The sequence below is a fragment of the Brachyistius frenatus genome, unplaced genomic scaffold (genome assembly GCF_029030835.1).
Source record: "Brachyistius frenatus isolate BFR_SWC_R1_liver_20210118 unplaced genomic scaffold, ASM2903083v1 Contig_82, whole genome shotgun sequence".
Taxonomy (NCBI): domain Eukaryota; kingdom Metazoa; phylum Chordata; class Actinopteri; family Embiotocidae; genus Brachyistius; species Brachyistius frenatus.
Window position 1 is genome coordinate 914,688 of NW_027210681.1, and position 16,443 is coordinate 931,130.

The following is a 16,443-nucleotide window of genomic DNA, read 5'->3' on the forward strand; positions in this document are numbered from 1 at the left end:
TGTGTGTGTGTGTGTGTGTGTGTGTGTGTGTGTGTGTGTGTGTGTGTGTGTGTGTGTGTGTGTGTGTGTGTGTGCTTTGAAAATTAAGTATTCACTTTGAAAGTGAAGCCTCTTAATATTATGATGTCACACATTTAACCCAGAAGATCCACACTGCAGTATAAATAACAGTTTATGTAAAAAGGTGTTTTCATTTTTGTTGAAAGCTCAGAGAAGAATTCACAAACTCCCTTTTTGCAAAAGGCTTTTGCAAAGTCGCCAAAAAAAAAAAAAAAAAAAAAAAAAAGTTTTGACGATTTAATTGGAATAAAATTAACTTAATGTTAATTAAGTCCTCTGCAAAGAGACGCAGTGTTTTCGTGCACGAGTTTCCGAGAGTGTGTGTGTGTGTGTGTGTGTGTGTGTGTGTGCGTGTGTGTGTCTCCTCACCAGGCAGCGCTTGACACTCCTGCTGCTGCGCCTCCCACTGACAGTTGACATTCAGGGAGCAGCTCCTGCAGTTGGCCAGTCGGAAGCACTCCAGCTCCTCCCTGCGTTTACACCTGGACGGGTCTCTCACCGACTACACACACACACACACACACACACACACACACACACACACACACACACACACACACACACACACACACACAATATGAGGAAACAATACGAGTCCGGTTAAAGATCATCATCTTCCACAGTAAACACAATAAAAGCTGCAGGAATCAATACAATGTGCAACAAAAGCTGAAAGTGAATAAAGTGGGATGGATGCCAAACACAGCATGCAAAGAGTGAGAAGAGAAATCAGTGTGAAGAAGCTGAGTGTGTCGCAATCACACTGCAGCGAGACAAATGTTTAACTTTACGACTTCAACTAAAAAGCCTTCAAAAACGTGCGTCCGTCACTGCCGCTGCTTTAACTAAAGAAAACAGTCATCTAGCAAAAAGCATGTTTTGTTATGTCAATTTTTTTTTTTTGCAGGATTTTATAAAAAAAAAAAAAAAAGTTTTGATCATCTCCTGTAATGTTTTAATAGTTTGTGAAAATCACATTTTCCCCAAAACTTGTAACTTTCACGCCTTGAAGCGTGTGTATTTCACATTTTGTGGATGTCGTGCTCCTGCGTGTCTATTTCACGTTTTGTGGCTGTCGTGCTCCTGCGTGTCTATTTCACGTTTTGTGGCTGTCGTGCTCCTGCGTGTCTATTTCACGTTTTTGGCTGTCGTGCACCTGCGTGTCTATTTCACGTTTTGTGGCTGTCGTGCTCCTGCGTGTCTATTTCACGTTTTGTGGCTGTCGTGCTCCTGCGTGTCTATTTCACGTTTTGTGGCTGTCGTGCTCCTGCGTGTCTATTTCACGTTTTGCCAGCGACACTGCTTTTTTTTTTTTCTTTTCTGAACACCGTCTCTAATCAAAGTTGTTGGAAAAGGATGCAGTGCAAAAAAAAAAATCAATGTAAATGTATACTTTAGATTCACCCCAATTTCAATATAACCTGAGGGGCTGCTCTGACCTCTGACCTCAAGCCCCAACCCCCCCCCTCCCCCTCCCCCCACCCGCATGCCCTTAACAGGAAGTGTGAAATAATACACACATGTCCCCTCCTCCTGGCTCCGTGCTTCCACAAGCTCAGCTGATGTTCAGACAACATGGATGGAGGGGGAGACAGAGACAGAGCGCCACCATGCTGCTGGGCCAGCTCCAGAGTCAGCTAGCAGAACACACACACACACACACACACACACACACACACACACACACACACACACACACACACACACACACACACACACACACAGGTTAATGTTTTAAAAAACACACACAGAGAGAGACAGTGACAGCACAGTCAGGATTAAAACAAGAGAAAGAGACAGAAACACAATGAAGTACAACAAATAATTCATCACATCTTTACATTTTCCAAATTCCTGATTTCCTCTTCAGATTTCTTATTCTTGCGCAACTTTTGAGCCAAAATGTCTTTTAATGAATGAAATAAATGTTTGCGTCACATTCATGTCCCCCAGATGACAAATCCTTTTGATTTCAAATATTCTTACGACCTTTTCCTCTGAGTGTCATCGAACAGACAAAAACTTTTACACTTCATGTTATTTATTCTATGAAACAGCTTCGGGAGTGAAGACCAGATTTTTTTTCCTGGTTATCGGTGTTTGAGTGAAGACGTACCACGGTGCAGTTGCTGGAGGCGGAGATGCACTTCCTGTCCTCGCACCACTGACAGCCTCGCGTGTTGGCCGTGCAGCTGGCGCAGTCCGAGAAGCGGAAGCACTGCTCGTCTGTGCTGTCTGGAGAAAAACTCACAATAATAAAATGTATTTCAACCGAGCGGGTCGAAGCTTTGTTCGGTCTTCTTCCCGTTAACGTGGAAATTAAGTTAGAGGGTGTCAGTTTGCATCGGTGGAGCGTTTCTGGTGTTCGTCATGTGGTTCCCGTCTTCAGGTCGTGTAAACTATCACGTAAAGCGCCATATTTGGATGCGATAATCAGGCACTTACACTCGGAGACGGAAAAGGCGTTCTGGTTCGTTTCACTCTGCTCGTGTTCAACGTGTTCTGCTGTGTTTTGTTTTTTTCCTAGAATAAACATACGTGAGATTAGAGCAGCGGCCGATCGGTTAATCTGTCGTCAGAGAAGTTAAACGAAGACACCTGTAACATTTTTGAAAAGCTGTTAGAGCAGCAAGTCAAGTTACAAGTTACCTCGAACGCATCTTCAGCCACTGATTTATTTCCCCAAAGAATAAAAATCAACTGCAGGCTTTTTACTTATTTATTCATACAGTTGTTTCTGTTACATAATCTTCACGTGATTATGCACTTTTTCTGCATATTTCATATTTTAATGTGATATAGAAATGCACATAAATGCCTGAAATTCATGAACACATGATTTGGATTTTTTTTTAAAAGCTTCTACATGTAAAAACCGCTGCTGTGCTCCTCTAATTCAGTCCGTCCGTGTGGACTCGTGCTTGTACTAAAAAAAAGTGACATTAAAAAGCGTTTTTTCATAATTACTTTCTCATTAAAGCTGCAGTGAAGCGGCCGGAGGCAGAATACCTGCAACCGCCTCGTCCGTCTACATCTGCTTCACGCTCGTCCTAATTACTTTAAAATGAGGTAGTTGTTGCAGCGTTGACCTTCTGGTCCTGTATTTACGGCACGCAAACAAACTTCAGAAACCCGAAGCCTGCGGAACGATCGCTATTATCATGAAATAATACGACTTTTGGGAGTTGACATTGGAAATGTTTGAGGGAGAACCAGAGAGGGTCAGTAGGGGGCAGTAAGGAGCGACCTACCGGGTCGTGTGGGGCAGAACGGAGCCGGAGAACCGTGGTCGGGCGGTTTGGGCTCCCAGAGGACGCAGCCGCTGTCGACCCAGTGGCATCGGAGGCCGGGCCCGGCGGCGGCGCACAGAGCCGGGCTGGAAAAGGCCCGGCAGGACGGAGGCGTGTAGGCCAGCACGTCGTTCAGGAGCACGCCGGAAAAACCTCCGAAGACGTACATGGAGCTGCAGGAGGAGACGATTAGAAACACAAAGTGGAGAAAATGGAAACGTGGACGTAAAAAGTCAAAGCGCGTCTTCATAAGAGACGAAAGACGGTCGAAGAAGCTTTGAAAAAAAAAAAAAAACTTGACCTTTGGTATGCCGGGGGGAAGGAAGGGGTTTGAAGCTGGCCCTTTTGGAAAACTTCAAAGCCGACATTTTCCTTGTGCTCAAAGCCGACTTTCTGACGGGTAAAACGGTGTCGAAGGGTCAGAACGTCGTTTCGGAGTTCAGCAATAAGTCGAGCAGGAAAACTTTTTTCAGTTTTACTTTCTAATAAAACGTCTCGTAGTCTTTTACTGTACGGGACGGATGCAAACAGTATATTTAGCAAAAAAAATAAATAGCTGCAGTCTGCATTGTAAAAGTAACACAGGGATAAATATAAGCCTTGATGTAATGAATATAAGTGGATGTATAGTGTGTGTCTATATAGAGAAAGTCGCTGACAGAGAAACAGCCCAGATATAGGCAAAGAGGTGAGGCGGGCGAGATACAGAGGAAGTTGAGAGGCTGAGTGAAGCCGGAGGGAGGGAGGGAGTAAACCCAAAACTAAATATAACATCGACATCAATCCATAAAACAATCTGCACAACAAAGCCGTAACCAGTGAAAGTGGAGAGGCGGAGAGGAAAGTCAACGGAGAAGCTCAAAACTTGGGAGGACGCGGCGTGATGACATCAAGGAAATGTAAAAATGTGCCGAGGAATAACGCGTCATGAATAAGTGTGTCGTGTTGGCATGAATGTAATTGAGCAGGAAGGTGAGTTATAATATTTCACCGATGGAGCATCGCTGTTGAATTCACTGTCGAGGAGTCCACGAGCCAGAAAGATGCGTTTCAAATGACGTTCTTCCCTTAATACACTAATTAATTCCCCATATACACTAAAAATACCCTTAGTGCACTAATAATACCCTTAGTACACGAATAAATACCATTGGTACACTAATAAATACCCTTAATACACTAGAAATACCCTTAGTACACTAATAAATACCATTAGTACACTAATAATACACTTAGTACACTGATAAATACCATTGGTACACTAATAAATACCCTTAATACAGTAAAAAATACCCTTAGTACACTAATAAATACCATTGGTACACCATAAATACCCTTAATACACTTAGTACACAAAAATACCCATAGTACACTAATCAATACCCTTAGTACATAAATAAATACCCTTAGTACACTAATAAATATTTTAGTACACTAATAAATAACATAAGTACACTAAGAAATACATCCCAATTGTATACATAGTACATTTACACTTTTTCACACTTCATCCTGCTACTTTTAGTGTTTCTTCATCAAAATCCTTGAGTGTTATTATTTAAATACTGCAGCAAAAAAATAATAATCAGTGGATTTTGAATTTGTATTTTTCCAGATGCCGTCTGGCAGTGATGAACTCTGGGAAACTCACCCGTTGCTGACCACGGCGGCGTGTCCGAAGCGGTTGGCGTCGCGGTGCAGCGCCGGTCGGGCGAGGACGCTCCACTCGTCACAGGCTGAGGACGAACACACAAACAGGTTCACGCTCCTTTTAAAATACAACAACGTTTGCGCGGCTTCTTTGACCGCATGATTAAATGCACTCCATCGTTCCAGTTTTATTTTTGCATGACATTGAACGTACCAGCAGGAAGAAGGAGAACCAGAAGGAAAGGACCAGCAGACACAGCTGACCCACGGTTCAACCCCTTCCCCCAATTTCATAAAGAACTCATTATCCTAACCTTTTCACATCAAATTATGATGATAGGGAGAAGGTACGGGGAGATAATCTGGGAGATGACTTCATAAAACACTTCATAGCACCAAATATCATCATAAAGCCGCCGCCTCCTCTGCTGCTTCCTCCAGTTATCACTCAGCTCTGTGTATTCTACTATTTGGATTTTACAACTCTCTGATGTTTTAATGACCGCTTCACACTCCCATTATATTAATATGGAAATGACTGTCTGTGTGTGTGTGTGTGTGTGTGTGTGTGTGTGTGTGTGTGTGTGTGTGTGTGTGTGTGTGTGTGTGTGTGTGTGTGTGTGTGTAAATGTGCCATTTAGCCGTGCGAGCCTTTTTCCCGTGAACACAAACGGCGGAGTCGCGGACGGCAGGTTGCTAACGGCCTCGTTAAGCGGTGTTGTTAATTGGGGAGCGCTTGTTTGAGGGGATGCGGCAGAGGACACGATGATGGGATGGAAGAAAAGGGGGTGTGGTTTCAATCGGCGCCGAGAGCAGCGAGTTCCTGACTGGTGGAGTCCGTCGTTGTAGCTTCTGACCGGTGAAACAGAACTTCGACAGCAGTTCTGCCTGCGAGACGAAACTCGGGGAGAAAAAGTCTCCTATTTAAACTCTGCAATATTTTCGGGATCAGAAGCTGCGCTGAAAGTATCGCACCGAAGTTTCAATCAAAAGTGGCTTCATTAACAAACATAACTCCTCATTTACTAGACTTTGTTAGTGTGCGTCCAGTCGGTCTGTGTTGAATTAACGTGAATTATTAAACAGCATCTGAAGCTTTTTGAATTCCTGCAAATTTTTGGGGTAAAATAAAATGAACAAAATCAATTAAAACTCCTTAAATTACATCACAATTTTTGGAGAAAATCCTTTTTGATCGCAACAAATCACAAAAACAACTCATGAAGAGGCTGATTTAAGAATGACATCATTAAACCGATGAATGATAACGAGCAGACACGGGTTTTAAAAGTTGACTTGCGAGGCTGAATCAGCTGTTCCACATCTGCTGCTAACACCAGATATTTTCACGTCAGTCTGGGGAGTTCAGTCTGCGATCTCCTCGCAGGCGCAGCTGTTTTGCCAGCTAAACTTTAATATAACCTGAATCAAATTGGCACCTCTGCTCAGGTAATCCTCACTCAGCTGCAGGTGTGCACAGCGAGGAAATGTCAGAAGTCTATCTCAAGCCTGCTGAAACTTTTTTTTTTTTTTAACTTCTGGCACTGAGCACTGAAATAAGCTTCAGGTCTGCTGGGAATTAAACAAAGAGTCCCAGTTATCTCTGATGTGGAGCAAAGGCTGACATCCACCTTCTTTTTAAGAGACAGTTACTTGTTTTTAGTCTTAAAAGTATTTCCTTTTTACAAAAATAACACCTGAAGTTCTGTATTTGGACACATAATCAATCATGTAATGAACAGTTGAGGATGCAGTTTGTTTTGTTTCTTGGAATCTGAGGATTTAAAATTATCTCAGATTTTGAAGATAGATTCAAGAAGCTGATTGGAAACCTGACGATACTACGTCCCGCCCACCGATAGCTGTAACCTGACTGCACCACAGGCCTGTCAATCAAACAGACACGCCCCCAAAACAGGTCTTCTTGAATCTTCTTTTCTAATGAATGAGGGATTATTTTCAGATGGACCTCCAGAAAACTAAGAAGAAGGAGTGACTTTAGCTAACAACACCGAGATAACTGATGGACACATTTTATTCACTTTGGATTTGATGAGAGAAGTTGAATGGGAGTCTATGGAGCCGGAGGCTTTTTGGAGCCGACCTCTAGTGGCACTCGCTGGTATTGCAGCTGAAGACACTTCTGGATCAGAACCATTTTTCAGAAGCTACGAACACTTTTATATCCAGTGTATGCACTGCACGTTATTTAGTGTTTATGCTTTTGTTACTAACATCATAAACAGATCGTGTGCTGCATTGTAATGATTCATTCATGACAATAAGGAGCTCTGCTGTGATGATGAGGTTTCAGATTTCTGACCTCCAGTCTTCAGCTACGGGTCCAAACTTAAAAAAAACAACCTCTAAATTAAAAATGATCACAGTTTCGGTGACTTGTGATCCCATCAGCTGGCCGGCCGCACTTTAACCGACCACCCTGAGATTGAAGATGTCAAATTGTCCAGGGAAGGGACTGTGGGCTCGACAGACAGTTATCAGCAACACACACACACACACACACACACACACACACACACACACACACACACACACACACACACACACACACACACAGACGGACGGACAGACGGACGGACACATCAACACGGATTTTAATTTCCTCCCCGGATATGAGAAAATCTGTTAATAATGCATGGTGGGACGGAGGGAGAAATCGTGAGCCCAGATCGAAGCGGGCAGGCGGGCCGGGCTGATTGACAGTTTGATCTGATCTGCACTAATGGAGGGCTTGATGAAGAAGGCCGGGGGGAGGAGAGAGGAGGAGGAGAAGGGAGGAGGAGGGAGGAGGAGGAGGAAGATCTTGAACGGCAGCCACTGTCTGCTCCTCCAATAAATCGTGGCTTCCAACATTTTCCCAAACAAGCTTCCAGCCTGCCGTGGGCCTTTCAACGGGGAGGGTGTGTGTGTGTGTGTGTGTGTGTGTGTGTGTGTGTGTGTGTGTGTGTGTGTGTGTGTGTGTGTGTGTGTGTGTGTGTGTGTGTGTGTGTGTGTGTGTGTGTATATATTTCCACGTGGATGTGTCAAGTTGGAGAGGAGTGCGTTTTTAATCAGAGTTCATCGCCCGCCCACCCCCTCCCCCCACCCCCCACCCAAATCTAATTAGAAGTGTGAGGGTGGGTTGTGAGGAGGAGGGGGGAGTGGTGGTGGGGGGGGGGGCAGCAGAATTAAATCCAAATGAAAAGTGCCGTCCGTGTCGACCTGAATCTACCGCGCGGCAGCAGAAGTGCAGGAGAAGCTAATAACGTCATGTCGCCTCCTCCAAGGTGAGCGCGGCAAAACAAAAACAAATTAGCGCTCTGAAAAAACCTCCTTCCGCTCGCAGCGAGCACGGAGGCGGAGGAAGGACCGAACGAAGACGAGGCAGGATGGAGAGAAGTGACTTCCACAGGTGGGACTAATTCATTATCTCCCTGAGAGACGAGACGGAGGGCACAGGTTGGTGTTTTTTAATGAAATGAATGCTCCGTTCAAAATGTTTAAACACTACAAAGTAAACGGAAGATTCGACCAACTTCTTCTAACAGCTCAAAACTTGTTTGTTTTTTGTTTTTTTATCACAGCTATTAATAAATGTTTGCATTTATTTCCTTTATCCATTCTATTTGTAATCTCCTACGAATTTAGCATGTAATAAATGACGGTAAAGCTTTTTAATTTGTATCATATACATGTGGAGACGTTACATTTACAGTTAATGTACCAATTTATTAAATAAAAAGTTACTAGTCCTATATAAAATAATAAATAATAATGTGTCTCAATGAATTAATGAGGCAACGACAAATGGAAAAATATATATATATATTTTTTTGCTGAACCATTTACACTTTAAAAATGAAAAGGTTGAAAAGAAATGTCAATGCAGATTTTAGGTTCTTATATTTATAAACAGTATTTTATGGAATACAAGAAAAGTATATTTCATATTTGGGTACAGTACAAAGATTAAATTAAACACTGATATTTCTTGTATTCCGCTACTGAAGAATTGAAGTTTACAGAAGTTTCAATCTTTGTGAAGAACCAAATACTTCCAGTAAGATTCAACGTTTTCAGGACTCACTGAAACAAAACAAGACACAAACTGGATTTGTTGGCACTTTTGCAATTTTTTTTACTTTTAATTCTGACAATTTTAATTTCTAAGGCGCAGATCAGAGTCACTATTTGTGCCAAAAAAAATGAAGCGCCGACACGTAATCCTCTGTTTCAACGCGGTTCTTATCAACTCCACCAGAAACATGCTGTAGGTTTGATATGGCAACACTTTCATAAAGTTGTGACACGAGAATTAAAGCGGGTTTAATACTCTAATGAAAATTCTGCAGGAAAAAAAAAAAGGTATATTGGATTCTTTAAATGCAGGAATCAGGTAATAAATCACCGTCTTAAATTACTCAGTGTCGTCAGGAAGAAAGAAAACGAGGTGAAAACGGTAAAAGTACCTTTGAAGCTGAAAGTATTGCAGATTTGAGTTGAAGTTAGGAGACGATGAACACAACGGGGAATAAAAAAAAAAACACAAGAAGAAGGGTGAAAAGGAAAAAAGGCGAGCTGGGAGATATTTCCTGATTTGGCTCGGGTTTAAACTCTTTCTTAAGCTCATCATAACCCTCGGTGTGTTAAACAGTCACCGCCCGGGCCCGGCGGAGGACTTTAATTCCACATAATCCCTCTGCGGGTTACAGGAGGCGTCTGCAGCACGGCGAGGACAGAAAAAAAAAAAAAAAGAGTCACATCTGAGATGAACCGCCGACCGGTCTGATAACTGATAGTTGTTGACATCTTAGACAATTCAATTAATCCATTTTCTGAAAAAAAATATGAATTAGATGCATCTCAAAATGCTCCAAACATGCTGCTCAGCTTTTTCAGGACAGATTAAGTTGTTGAGACTAAAATGGAATGAAATCAGGTGATCGACAGCAAACCTCATCATGTACAACATGTACGACTATGTTCGAGGAAAATGCACAAGCCTGAAACAGCAGCACGATTAAAAAACATCACATCATTTCCACGTTTAACTTAAAAGAACCCAAAACAACATACGTTTATATTCAAGACAAAACCCTCAAACCGGGATATAAATTAAGATTATTATCGGAGACTGAAGAGTTTGACGCGGTTATAATGATGATGATGATGATGGAGGTCGAATCAAAACTATTTTCTTACCGTGAACTCTCTTCTAACCAACAAAAAAAAAAAAAACTAAATTGTTGAACATTTTGAGAATGTTTTTTTCTGGAGGCGCTTTAGATGAGAAGATCGAGTCAGATCAAAAAAAAAAAAATCCTATTTTTGTGTCTTTGTGCAGCTCGGTCAGCAGCAATGTTTTTCTCTACTCGTAGTTTCGGCTGTTTCTTCATTGTCAAAAGGTTCATTTTCATTTGGAAACTCGCACATAAAAAGTAATATAAACAAATACTTTTCCAAACAGCCTCCCATCGTCCCTCCTCTGGGTTTTTTCCATGTCCGTCAGTGAGCGAGAGACGGCTGGTGGACAATAAAGTCGGAGCAGATGATGAATAAATTATGATATTTGTAAAGACAGCAGAGTCGACGGAGCGGAAAAACATCCGGAGCCATTTTGTTTTTCCAGCTCGGTCGGACGCTCTTCTTCATCATCCTTTGATTTTATTCACGAGCTTATTATCCGCATCTTCCCGACACACCTTTATTGTCTTTAGATGTTTTTCTTTCTCTCCCTAAATCCCTCCTTCATTTACTCTTTATTTCTCTACCGCTACCTTTCCTCCGCTCCCTTATTTCATGTGATTCACCGCTTTATCTCGTCAATATCCTGCCTGATAGTCCCCCCCCCCCCCCCCCGTCACGATGCAATTTCCAGCAGGCCACTTCGATCTCGGTTATTAGACGCGTTAACTGTTCACGCCGGGAGTTTACGTGCGTCCGGGGTGATCCGATCGCGAGTGGACGGCTCTAAGTACGTCAATTCACCTCCGAAAATCACCGGGCGTCTCCAGTGACCACCTCGTTCTGTATGCAAATAAACACATCACGTAAATAAACGAGTAAATAAACACGTAGGGAAATGCGAGGACAGGAGTCAAAGCAACACGTTTGCTCACTCTGGCCTAATTTTAATTCAATTTATGACACATTTCACGTTTGTAAAATGTCTGAACACTCAAGTTTCCGCCTCAGATTATTGAATTATTCCTGCGGGTTTGAGAGGGTCTGGCCCTGCGCCGCGGATTAATGAACTGTGCGATGAACAAAAGGTGTTGAACAAAAATGAGACATCTTTGCTCACTCTGGCCTCATTTCTAATCAAATGTGTGACACGTTTCACATTCGTAGATGTCTGATCACTCGGGTTTGATTGGGTCTGGCCCTGCGCCGCGGTGGATCAATGAACTGTGCGAGAGGGGCGGGGCAGAAATTCAGAAATTCTAGAACAGAAGACAACTTGAATTTTTTTAAATAAAGCTAAAACGAGAGTTCGGTTTGGTGTCATCAGGTCGACGGCCGGTTGTTTTTAATTCAGCTGAGTTTGCAGTAAATCCTTCCTATAAGAATCACGCGGGATATTTTATTATGTTGGATATAATTTCTGTTGATTGTTCAGAGGATGTCAGTTGAGTAGGTGATCATCCAAGATGCATGTTACTACCAGGTGTGAACATGGCCAGCAGACATAACTGGACCTGAACTACAGCTAACTATAATGCTGAATGTAATTTTAAAACCAGATTTAACTCGTCTAAAATTAAATAATCCAAAAAAGAATTCTATGAAAACTAAGAGAATCAACAAAATGCTCACATCTGGTGAACTATCACGGGATCATTTGATAAATAACTGACAATCAAATTTAGTTTTAAAATCTCAGTTGGATTAATCAACTAATTGCATCGGCCACCTCGATATCCGGTTATGACACGATTAACTGCACGACTCCCGACATGTCGAGGACACGCCAGCAGCTCCGCCACCACTTCCTCCTCTCTCCACGTTTCTCCTTCAAGTCCCACGAACACAACCATTTCTCCGTGAGCAAACACCCTTCCTCATCCCTCCCGTTGTTTCCCTCCTGTGAAGAGTTTTCTTCTTCTTCTTCTTCTTCCTCCTCTGTCCCCGTCAGGGGCTGGAAAACCTCCCCGTGCCATCTGGTCTACGATGCGACCGGGTAGCCTGTAATGGGATCTTTAATCATCCGCTCTCTCGACCTTTACTGCCGGGTCCGCATCCCCGACGCACTCCTGCTCCTCTCTTCGTCTCTTCTGTCTCTAAACCTCTTTTTGTTGTTGATGTTTTCCGTTTCTCGCTTCCTCTTTCATGCAGTGTTTCCTATCAAGTCTGTTTCTTTAAATGCTGCTGCGGTTAAAAAAAAACATGAAAATACAATATGTTTTATGGTAAATATGATATTATATGATGCTAAGAACTAAGAACATAAGAAAACCCGACTCATTCATCAGATATAGTGCGGTTCTTCTTAAAGGGGATTGGCTGTCAGGACGGGAGGCCGACGAGGTGACCCGGAGAGAGAAGAACCCGCAGCAGCCAATCAAAACTCAGGACGGTTTGATGTAAAGCGGTACATAGGAGATATGTTGTTGTTTTTTTATCAGCGACAAAGACAGTAAAAAAAACAAATAATGCTAAAAAAATGTATTCTTTCCAACTGAACAAACGAAGTGGATGATTAAGGAAGAGTTTAAGCACTTCAGATGCTGAGATTCGTGCTCGCGGCATTTCGAGCTAAAACTACGATATGAAATTCGCTCTGAACTATTCGGTTTTTAATCGTCTTTGCGTGTTTCTCACCGGGACGTCTTTACCTGCAAAGCTCCGGATCCGCCTTAATGTGTTCTTCTTCTTCTCGGTACGTTATTTAACGGCGGCTGGCAAACAGCTTTTAGGCGCATTACCGCCACCTTGTGACGAGAGTAACACATTACAACCAGGTGGCGGTAAAGGTAGCATAACGCTAACGTTAGCCTCAGGCAGGTAGATCCGGGCGGTGAACGAGGTCGAGAGGGAATGATTACTGAGTGATTCATAAATGTAGTCTTTCATTTTAAAATAGTTGTCATAGTGGCACGCAATGATTGACACTCCTTAAACATGATAAATACATGAAGTTACTGGTGTGAGTTGGTGCTGTCGAGCCTTTTCTGAGGACAGTTAGTGTCAGTAGATTTTAAAATTGAAATAAACATGTCTGGTATCTGCAGTTAAAGTTGTAGACGGTCTGAAAAGTTTGTGAACGACTTTAAACAGCCAGAGTCACAAAACAATGAACAAGAAGAAGCAGGAGCTTGGACCAACGTACCTGCTGAGCACCATAGCAGCCTTTATGTGTGTGTGTGTGTGTGTGTGTGTGTGTGTGTGTGTGTGTGTGTGTGTGTGTGTGTTTAAAACTCGTTCCTACCGATATCGTATGCCAGGAAGTCGGCAGAGAAACACTTGGCTCCGTTGCTCAGAGACGTGTCGTTGTGAGTGTTTCCCCCAAAAACCAGCATCGTGCCGCTCAACAGCACCGCGGAGTGGAGGTACCGCGCCGAGCCGCTCTCCCCGAGGATCAGCCTGCACACACACGCACACACACACACACACACACACACACACACACACACACACACACACACACACACACACACACACACACACACACACACACACACACACACACACACACACACACACAGAAAAAAGTGTAAGTCAGCAGCATGAAGGATATTAAGACAGTGTTAATTTGTCAGATGTGTCTGTCTGTGTGTGTGTGTGTGTGTGTGTGTGTGTGTGTGTGTGTGTGTGTGTGTGTGTGTGTGTGTGTGTGTGTGTGTGTGTGTGTGTGTGTGTGTGTGTGTGTGTGTGTGTGTCCCGGCCTGTGGTGACTGCCCTTCATACCAACTGTTCTTTCATAGGACACACACACACACACACACACACACACACACACACACACACACACACACACACACACACACACACACACACACACACACGAAGTTGGAGGTCCCGGTCTGCTGCTGCGTGCGACCTCTCTGAGGTCAAAGGTGGCATAGCGGAGAGCAACTGCGGTGACTATCTGCGGGCTTCTCCATGAACTTTTCCACCGGAGACTCTCCGATGTCTCGCAGTCCTTAAAAACAAAAAATAAAAACACGCCGAAACCTGCAGCTTCAGTTTATTTTGTGCCGATCGTCCAAACGGAGCCGATTCATTCTGACACCATTAACTGGAATCAACTTCCTGTCCTGGAGTCTTCCTCCTTCATATAAACTGGTCAGCGTTGTTTTAAAGCCAAAGGTATATATGCAGATCTTGGAAACCTCCAACACGCTATAAAGATGTCAGGAGCTTTCTGCCGACGCGGCAGAGATGCTGTGTGCTTTGGGAAGGAGCTCTCACGGAGAAACTGGAACGCTCAGAAATGTTTCGGTCCGGGAAGTTCAGAAGTTCGAGAGCTCAAGTGACTCCGGCCAACAGATTCCAGCTGGAAAGTGAGAGACGCCCGGCGGCCCGGTGCGTGAGACCATGTGGTGGCGTATGCACATGTGAACGTATACTAAGTGAATGGGGGGGAGGGATGGGTAGGGGGGTGGGGGGACTGGTGGTGCCGAGCGTCCTCTTTCACCCAACCATCTGCCCGGAGGTCACCTGGAGTCAAACCTCCTGCCAGATCCTTCTTCTCGCCTCTTTCTGACAGAAACACGATGATTCTCACACAGATCTGAACTAAAAATGCATCATAGTTCGTATTTTTTTTTAAAGTTTGAAGCATCAATTTATTTATTTTTTTATTAGTTAGAGAAAACTATCCTTCAAAAAGTTTAAATATCATCTGTTAAAAGTTACTGTTGCTATTATCGTCATTATTTTTATAACTACAGGTTCATCTGAACTTTTGCATTCACATATTTACTTTAGTATAATTAAACAATTAATTTAAATGATTCAAGATCAAAATTTGCATGCTTATTCTTTATCCCTTAAGGATGTCGTTACTGGTGCGTTACGGTGTGGCAGATGTTAAAGTGTCCAAAATCTGTTAAAATAACAATTAAACTTTTCCAAATTGGTCTTTTATGGGCTGAAAACCATATTTAAATAATGTCTAGAAAGCAACAGGGCAGAAATAATATTTTAATGAGCTCACGGATGAGTGACTAATAACTTGAGCTGTTAGACAGGGGTTAAAAAAGAAAAAGGAAAAGACCTGCAGCTCTAAAGAGGTGACCAAATCTTACTTTCAGGAAATGTGACAAAGTAAAATGAGCTAAAAAAAAAAAACTGTTTACAGAAGAGGTTGTTTGTTATTTTTGGCCCATCGTCGGCTAGATTTGGATTTCCATCAAGTGGAAACTGTCCAGGATGCACTCTGCTTATCGGACCTCGTGCGTGACGGGTTTTGGCTTCGCTTTGTACCGTAACCTGTAAATGCACCAAAAGGTTTGAGGCGTGGCGGTCTCACCATGTTCTGGTGTGCACGTGGTAGCGGTACAGGTGGTCCACCAGGCCGTACTTGTTGTTGCTCAGCGACTTGTAGCCTCCGTGGACGAACACGCAGCCGCTGGCCTCGTCGTACACGCTGCTGTGGCCGTAGCCTCCCTGGACCACGGCGCCGCCCGCCGACACCACCTGCCACGAGTTGGACCCTGCAGACACCAGCAGAGAGAAACAGAGGTGGAGTTCATCAAATACTCCCGCAGACGGAGCAGAGTTGATCTCCTGAAATGGTTTTGATGATTTGGCAGGTTTGGTTTTGCACTTTGGTGCCAAGAAGCACTTTTAATCCTGGGACGGAGCCGGGAGAGAGAGAGAGAGAGAGAGAGAGACGAACAGAACCAGAGGACGGAGAAAATGGGAGTTTAGTGGATTTCAAAGTGTCCCGTTATTAAAGTACTGCGATGAATACAGATTAATTCAGCTGCATAGAAGATGTTATTAGAAACAGGCTGGGATTACATCATCCGAACGACACAGGAGAACAAATAAAAGAGGAGGACCTTCAAAAGCCTGAAAAAAACGTGCCGTCGTCTGGATCAGGAACACGAAAGGAACCAGAAATTGTATATTTCCTCTCAAATTGAGTCTTCATCGAAAATCTGCGTCTGAATACACGCCTGGCTGATGAGCTCTATAATTTAACCTGTAATACCTTCAAAACCCTGAATAAAAATGAATAGTAAAAAATTCAAATGAGTCAGACTGGAGATCACCGTGATCTTACAATTTAAATGATTATGCTGCCGTACAGCAGAACCTTTAAACTCCATTAAACATCCCTCAGAACTGATGTCTGTCGTTGTCCTTAAAATGATGCTGAGTCACATAAAAAATAAAAAAAAAGTCACACCTGCCTCAATTTGTCAGCTAATAAATCTGAAACAAAGATGAAAACAAAGAAAGAAACAAAGAAAGAAACAGACACTGGCACAGT

At 43.2% G+C, this 16,443-nt stretch overlaps 1 protein-coding gene across 6 annotated transcripts in view; it reads right to left on the bottom strand.

Moving 5' to 3' along the window:
* Nucleotides 1–16,443, bottom strand: part of atrnl1a (attractin-like 1a) — a 199,049-nt gene that overhangs the window by 149,437 nt on the left and 33,169 nt on the right. For 3 of the 6 annotated variants that reach the window (XM_069709300.1, XM_069709299.1, XM_069709298.1), the window contains 8 exons: nucleotides 15,475–15,658; nucleotides 13,429–13,583; nucleotides 5,002–5,086; nucleotides 3,312–3,523; nucleotides 2,506–2,583; nucleotides 2,177–2,295; nucleotides 1,581–1,697; nucleotides 430–562 (listed from right to left, as the gene is read on the bottom strand). In XM_069709300.1, the coding sequence (XP_069565401.1) occupies nucleotides 430–562; nucleotides 1,581–1,697; nucleotides 2,177–2,295; nucleotides 2,506–2,583; nucleotides 3,312–3,523; nucleotides 5,002–5,086; nucleotides 13,429–13,583; nucleotides 15,475–15,658 (1,083 nt within the window). The remainder of the gene's footprint in view (nucleotides 1–429; nucleotides 563–1,580; nucleotides 1,698–2,176; nucleotides 2,296–2,505; nucleotides 2,584–3,311; nucleotides 3,524–5,001; nucleotides 5,087–13,428; nucleotides 13,584–15,474; nucleotides 15,659–16,443) is intronic. The other 3 variants (XM_069709302.1, XM_069709301.1, XM_069709304.1) reach the window with 3 other exon arrangements.